Source organism: Rhinichthys klamathensis, unplaced genomic scaffold, assembly GCF_029890125.1.
Source record: "Rhinichthys klamathensis goyatoka isolate OS25496 unplaced genomic scaffold, OSU_Roscu_1.1 h1tg000254l_1, whole genome shotgun sequence".
Taxonomy (NCBI): Eukaryota; Metazoa; Chordata; class Actinopteri; order Cypriniformes; family Leuciscidae; genus Rhinichthys; species Rhinichthys klamathensis.
Genome location: NW_026606776.1, coordinates 979,312 through 987,500, shown reverse-complemented (window position 1 = coordinate 987,500; position 8,189 = coordinate 979,312). Strand labels below are relative to the sequence as shown.

Sequence of the window (8,189 nt, the reverse complement as noted above, 5' to 3'; positions counted from 1 at the left end):
TTGGGTGGGGGAAGGGACCGGCCCTGCCCTTCCCTTTTGGGTCTCTTCCCCCACACTATACTTATAACTATAAGTCACACTCTGACTCATTTAATTCCGTAGTTCTGATTCAGATGTAAAAATTAATATTATTTGACATTCAAAAAGTGAGCATAAGAGCGCAAAATGTGTACATTTTCCGGTCTCCCTAGATTTTAGGCTTAGTCAGCATTTAAGCCCGCATGCGCTCATGCAGATAAAACGCCTGAAACAGCTGCAGTGTGGATGGGTGGGAGCTGGTAATGGCATTGATCCACATGCAGAACAATTGATCTTTGGCAACAGATTATCACAATAACGTTACTCACTGTTACTCGGGACTGGGGATATTTCATGACATTGAACATTTTAGCTGAAAGAAAGTCCCTACCTATTAAGTACCTTGTTTGTAATGTTAAGAATGTTACAGTGAAAACAACTTATACTGTACTGCCCTTGCATTTAATAAAAGGCACCATTCAACATCTTTCCATATGAGAAGAACGTGCTGAATAAACATCCCGCCCTATCGTTCTACCCCATTTCTTGTCTGGACATAATGTTCGTGTGTAAAAAGATATCTGCTGTTACGTGTTTTTCCAGGGGAGACCAGAAATATTATATTTTGTAACTTTAGCTGTAATAAGGTCTATTTATTACATGCTATACTTTCAAGTTGCTAATGTTAAACTATTTTCTCCCTCTTTCTCCAGCGTGAATGTATTTCCATGCACGTCGGCCAAGCCGGAGCCCAGATGGGCAATGCATGCTGGGAGTTGTATTGCCTAGAACATGGGATCCAGCCAGATGGTCAGATGCCCAGTGACAAAACCATTGGAGGAGGAGATGATTCCTTTAACACCTTCTTCAGTGAGACTGGAGCTGGAAAACATGTCCCAAGAGCAGTCTTTGTCGACCTGGAGCCCACTGTCATTGGTAATAAACCTTTTTTTTTTTCAGGGCACCTTCTGTAAAATGTTGTTCTTTGGGGGCAATTTCAAGTGCTTTGGTTTGCTTGCAGTTATAATAACTGCAAGCAAACCAAATAAGCAAGGATTTAAGCCAGATAAGCAAGGATTTAAAGGAAAAGGAAAGAATTATTATTTTTTTTATTTTTTTTGTGAGCACTTAACATAAAAAAAAAAAAACTTTCCTTTTCCTTTAAATCCTTGCTTACTCCGAGCAATGTCTGAACTTTGTATTTTGAGCACTTCTTGCGTTGTTTTTGTCTCTTCACGATGACTCGCTTGGTTTAGTCCTTAGTTGCAAGTCGCTTTGGATAAAAGCGTCTGCTAAATGACTAAATGTAAATGTAATAAGTTTCTTGTTTTTCCAGATGAGGTGCGCACAGGTACCTACCGCCAGCTGTTCCACCCTGAGCAGTTGATCACTGGCAAGGAAGATGCTGCCAACAACTACGCCCGTGGGCACTACACCATTGGCAAGGAGATCATTGACTTGGTGTTGGACAGGACTCGCAAACTGGTAAGACACCCATACTGTCACCGCCTTGTAGGGTTGGACGATGTCTACCAAAATGGCATCAGACGATGTCTAAGTGAAACATCGCAATGGATGATGACATCGGGAGGTGGGGGTTATGTATATCAGTTCGCTAGATGGCCATCTGCCAAAACATTGAAAACAATTAAATCATTAAAAACGTAACATTTTCCCAATGCGCGTCGGAACCATTGTATGTGGGACAAGACCCACCCACTGCCCTAATGGCACGTGTCCACCAGTGAGCAGCAGAGCGTTTCTATGGAAGCTCAACTTCCATAGGAATTAATTGAAAATGCTGTTTGAATGGCCGTGCGCATTTTACTTTAGCACTCTGGCCAGGAGGAGGAATCACGATGCCGGCTCAACATCATGATGTCTGTCAGCCATCGGCGATGGATGATGGCATCGTTTATTGGCCCAACCCTACCACCTTTCCTATAAACCGTAGATGTTAGTCAGTCCCTGCAGGATTTGCAAACGCTCCATATTTCGGAAAATTCCATCAATGGTGGGGAAAGAGTTAAAGGAAAGAAAATTTTTGACATAAGGCCCACTTGAGTGAGGGACTGGGTAATATTTAACATTTTCAAATAATTCATTCACAACCTACACTTTTATCTTTTCAACCTGTTCGCTTCCAAAATGCGTGAGACGCTGTTTCGCAATTTGTCCAATGGCTTTTTTTACGTTTATGCGTGTGGGAAAAAGCAAACGTTTCTATGAACGTTAAATAAATGTGACATTGCCGTTTTTCTCCAAAGCCTTGTCAGACTACACATTGCTTCACGTCTAATCATCGGTTGCCATCTTTAATGACGTCTGATGTCATAGAGAAGGCGGAACTAGTAACTGACTTCTGGAAATAAGAGCGTAAACAAACAATGGTTGTACTAGCTTAATGCTAATTCCAGTACTCACCAAGTTGCTGAAGCGTCTCCGCTATCGTTCGCCAGCATTTATCTTTTTTCACTCTGTCATGGTAGTCCCTTGAGGAAACAACATGAAGGTATGAGTATTGTTGCCATAGCTCCACAAACCTTTACTTCATTGCAGCACTTATACCATTAATTATTTTGTTTCTCCATGTTTGAAAGCTGTGTTCATAAGAGCTTCTGTGCTCCTACTGGTCAACATCACAGTTGTGACAAAACCCATCATGGAGGACAGAAACAAAATTAAACCTGCTAGTTTTTCTGTCGTGACAGACCGGCGTCGGTTATCGTCCACTATGACACTAAACATGATGTAATGATCGAATCTTGCGTCCTGGTGCCCATTGTCATTTACGAGTCCACATGACACCCTACGTCAAATGGATCGTGCCAAAATTGGGCTGATATTGTGTAGTCTGAACTCTGCATTAGAGTGACAGCAGCCTTACCTGCTTCTGTAGAAAATCACTCACTGCTCTTGACTGAATAACTTTAATAACAATTAGTGTATAATAAAAGTAATTACATAATAATTCAGTGACATGAAATAATAATTTATAACACTTAAAATGTATAGTATATAGTCTGTGTCACTGATTACGGACTAATTCAGTGACCTTGTGCAGGTATTGTGTCTAACACATCTGTATTTTTAGCAAAGCAGAATTGAGTATTTCTATTCTGGTGTCACCATTGCTTTGTGCATTTCAGTAAATATGCACAAAAATATTTACGGGTAATTGTACTCTTACTGTCATTAATTACTCGAGTACATCGTGATTATTGGTGGGTTTTTAGTGCCAAACGACAGCAAAAATATCCTGCAAATATTGCCGCAATTTGAGGAAAGCACATTCAGCCATTTTAGGCCGCAAAATCAGGAAAAAAAATCTTGGTGGGACTGGATAGTTAGGAAGTTCACAGAACATATACGTTCCTCCTAAATCATGCTAGTCACTAGGAAATAAAATATCAGTAAAATTAGTTATAATTTATATCCTCCCCATCTAACTTTTCACCATTTTGTTTTCAGGCTGATCAGTGCACTGGGCTCCAGGGCTTCCTGATCTTCCACAGTTTTGGTGGTGGCACCGGCTCTGGGTTCACCTCCCTCCTCATGGAACGGCTCTCTGTCGATTACGGGAAGAAATCGAAACTTGAGTTTGCTGTCTATCCAGCTCCTCAAGTGTCCACAGCGGTGGTGGAGCCCTACAACTCCATCCTTACCACCCACACCACCCTCGAGCACTCCGACTGTGCCTTCATGGTGGACAACGAGGCCATCTACGATATCTGCCGTAGAAACCTCGACATTGAGCGTCCCACCTACACAAACCTCAACAGGCTGATCGGGCAGATCGTTTCCTCCATCACAGCATCCCTGCGTTTCGATGGAGCCCTAAATGTAGATCTGACCGAGTTCCAAACCAACCTGGTGCCCTATCCACGTATCCACTTCCCTCTGGCCACCTACGCCCCAGTGATCTCTGCAGAGAAAGCCTACCATGAGCAGCTGTCCGTTGCTGACATCACCAATGCTTGCTTCGAGCCAGCCAATCAGATGGTGAAATGCGACCCTCGTCACGGCAAGTACATGGCTTGCTGTCTGCTGTACCGTGGAGATGTTGTACCCAAAGATGTCAACTCTGCCATCGCCACCATCAAGACAAAGCGTAGCATCCAGTTTGTGGACTGGTGTCCCACTGGATTCAAGGTTGGCATCAACTACCAGCCCCCGACTGTGGTTCCTGGAGGAGACCTGGCTAAGGTGCAGCGAGCCGTGTGCATGTTGAGCAACACTACAGCCATTGCCGAAGCCTGGGCTCGTCTGGATCACAAGTTCGATCTGATGTACGCCAAGAGAGCTTTTGTTCACTGGTATGTGGGTGAAGGTATGGAGGAGGGAGAGTTCTCAGAGGCCAGAGAAGACATGGCTGCCCTGGAGAAGGATTATGAAGAGGTGGGCACAGACAGTGTCGGAGAAGAGGATGAAGAAGGAGAGGAGTATTAAGTTGATGGCTTACTAAACCTTGCAAACCTAGCAAGACAACTCATGCCTGACTTAATATGTAAAACGTTCTGTTATGAAACCACATTCCATGAAGTAAAATGTTCCTTTTATTCGGTCAACCTATTAAATTAAAATGAAATGAAAAAAAAATCTGCTGTGATTTGTCTTTTTTTGTCTCTAAAAGTTTTGTCTCGAATATATTTGTATGACTTTGTGAACAGTTGTAATCTGATAAGGTGGGACACTGGGCCTTGCCAAAATTTGACCATAGATGACATGGATAATTTGTTAGCAACCATGTCATGTCTGCATTAGTGTTACTAAGAGAAAAGGGAAGAAGGGATTTCACAGGGACTTCGAAATATGGCATCAGCGGTATTATAAGCACTACCCAGAATTTGTGTTTTTAAAATGCTGACAAATGAACATACATCTACTCACTCGCACATTACTGTGAAGGGTTTAAATAAATAACCTCATTTTTCTTTAGCTTACGAAACTTGCTCAACTGAAATCACAATTTCCTTTTTGTTAAATAATGTACACACAATTTTAATTCCAGTATCAGTAAAAAAAAAAGACCAACGAATAATTTTTTTAAATTGGGGAATTAATCTAAACAAATGTGTGATAATCCATCCATTTTCCAAACAGCTTGTCCTATGCATGGTAATTATGCAGTGGCATTTAAAAAACATTTTTTTATTAAAACGTAAAAAGCTTCTTTTAAGTCATCACTCTTTTCCTACGTTACACTCTTGCAACCGAGATATCTGACATGGCAAACTTTTCCAATAGTCTTTTAAAAGCTTCCCACAATTTATATTTGTTTGCAAAACTAATGTAAAGCTTTTAAGCAGAATCCTTTAGATCATGAGAAACCTACATTTAGTGAAGTGTCTCCAAACTTTTGACTCGCACTGCTCTATATTGACTGCCATTGAACCAAAGTACATAATATTCTCGACACAGGCAGGCTAATCTTCTTATGCAGTCTCCTGCTTTGGATATAGTTTACAGATTACACATGCACTAGCGATGAATAGGGTTGTGTGTTTGTCTTACTTGTGAAAGAAGAGTAAGGATCTCTGTGCTGGGAACAAACACACCCACACATAAACCTTCAGTGGATCACACAGTGGCCACACACAGCACTAAACATGAGCCTCTGTATACACAACATACAGCTATGAGGGATACCACAAAACTAACTACCAGACCAAGCATCGTGTGTACAATATAAGGATTGTAATGAAGAACTAGCAGAAAAATATCAGTTTTTGTAAGTTAAGTTTTAAGTTAACTTTTGTAAGGCTAATGAAAAGCATGTGCAGTTCTATGTGAGATTTATATACACACACATATATATATATATATATATACTGTATATACACACATATTTACTGTATGTGTGTGTATATATATATGTACAGATATGCACACATACTGTATATAATATATAGAAATATAATAACATACACATGTAAACAAAAACTTTTATGTAAGATGCGATTAATCACGATTAATCGGTTTGACAGCACTGATATATATATATATATATGTACAAATAATAAAAAAGCTAAAGAAATTAAGTAAAATTAAGAAATAATATTCTTTTTTTTGCCACAATAACTTACTGTGTGAGTCCTAGTTTATAAAAAAGCATTAAAAACAAGTAGCTAGCAGCTTTGTCAGAATTATAGTAGAAATACCTCACCTTATATTATTGTTCTTAAATAGGTCAGCATTATTTTTATCTGTCACATAATTTGATGTATCATTTAGAGTCATACCACAAACAATGCTGGACAAGTTTAGAGCTGAAATGTAATACTTGGGGTTAGAGGTTTGTTTAAATCCATAAACCTAAGTTTGAGCGATAGTAACAGTCTTGCCTTAGCAAGCACCATGAATTAAGCGGTTTTAGGATAAAAGCAAAAAGGCTGAAGTCATAATTCCTTGATGGAAGTTTTGAAAGAACTTATGCGAGTGAATTATAATATTTTGTCCCACTTACAGATTTTTAGGTGGAAATGTTCCCTTGCAGTTTGACCCATTTCACACAAGTTGTTCAGTATTTCCTTTATTTTATAAAAACTTCAGGGCTTTACAAAAACACAGCTTCAGAAATCCCATTTAATCTCACCCCACACTTTATAAATATTGTAAATGTGACTCACAGGGGAAATCTCGGTATGATCTGGTGTTTCACTCAGAGGAGGCAGAGGTAAATCCCTCCTACCGCTGGTAAATCCTGCCATTTATGGGCATTTATGAAGTACCCTGTATCTTTCCAATTACAATGCAGTATCATTCATCGTGTTTGATATTTATCACATAGGGTATTTGTACTGGTTAGCCGGTATATTCAGAAAACAGCCCTACTGCTAACAGGGCAGTGTAATATTTTGCACTAGATCAAATAATAATAAAATGTGTTTTTTTTTGCACTGAAACATACCACACATGGGTGCAACAATCTTTTAAAATATTCAGCTCAATCTTTACACTTTAAACTTTTAATGACAACTGTTGGAAATTGATTTTCTTGATATTTGACCTTGGACCAGCTGTGACCCCATCTAACCCCACCCTCTCGTTCCGGCTGTGACCCCATCTAACCCCACCCTCTCGTTCCGGCTGTGAGTGACCCCATCTAACCCCACCCTCTCGTTCCGGCTGTGCCCCCATCTAACCCCACCCTCTCGTTCCGGCTGTGACCCCATCTAACCCCACCCTCTCGTTCCGGCTGTGAGTGACCCCATCTAACCCCACCCTCTCGTTCCGGCTGTGCCCCCATCTAACCCCACCCTCTCGTTCCGGCTGTGACCCCATCTAACCCCACCCTCTCGTTCCGGCTGTGCCCCCATCTAACCCCACCCTCTCGTTCCGGCTGTGACCCCATCTAACCCCACTCTCTCGTTCCGGCTGTGACCCCATCTAACCCCACCCTCTTGTTCCGGCTGTGCCCCCATCTAACCCCACTCTCTCGTTCCGGCTGTGCCCCCATCTAACCCCACCCTCTCGTTCCGGCTGTGACCCCATCTAACCCCACCCTCTCGTTCCGGCTGTGCCCCCATCTAACCCCACCCTCTCGTTCCGGCTGTGACCCCATCTAACCCCACCCTCTCGTTCCGGCTGTGCCCCCATCTAACCCCACTCTCTCGTTCCGGCTGTGACCCCATCTTACCCCACCCTCTCGTTCCGGCTGTGCCCCCATCTAACCCCACCCTCTCGTTCCGGCTGTGCCCCCATCTAACCCCACTCTCTCGTTCCGGCTGTGACCCCATCTAACCCCACCCTCTCGTTCCGGCTGTGACCCCATCTAACCCCACTCTCTCGTTCCGGCTGTGACCCCATCTAACCCCACCCTCTCGTTCCGGCTGTGCACCCATCTAACCCCACCCTCTCGTTCCGGCTGTGCCCCCATCTAACCCCACCCTCTCGTTCCGGCTGTGCCCCCATCTAACCCCACCCTCTCGTTCCGGCTGTGACCCCATCTAACCCCACTCTCTCGTTCCGGCTGTGACCCCATCTAACCCCACCCGCTCGTTCCGGCTGTGACCCCATCTAACCCCACCCTCTCGTTCCGGCTGTGCCCCCATCTAACCCCACCCTCTCGTTCCGGCTGTGCCCCCATCTAACCCCACCCTCTCGTTCCGGCTGTGCCCCCATCTAACCCCACCCTCTCGTTCCGGCTGTGCCCCCATCTAACCCCACTC

The 8,189-nt window shown here is 43.0% G+C and overlaps 1 protein-coding gene across 1 annotated transcript in view; it reads left to right on the top strand.

Moving 5' to 3' along the window:
• tuba8l4 (tubulin, alpha 8 like 4) overlaps positions 1-4,617 on the top strand; it is a 5,317-nt gene extending 700 nt beyond the window's left edge. Inside the window, exons 2-4 of the mRNA XM_056266838.1 lie at positions 732-954; positions 1,355-1,503; positions 3,490-4,617. Coding sequence (XP_056122813.1) covers positions 732-954; positions 1,355-1,503; positions 3,490-4,467 — 1,350 coding nt within the window. The 3' untranslated portion in view covers positions 4,468-4,617. The remainder of the gene's footprint in view (positions 1-731; positions 955-1,354; positions 1,504-3,489) is intronic.
• Positions 4,618-8,189: the final 3,572 nt, after the last annotated feature.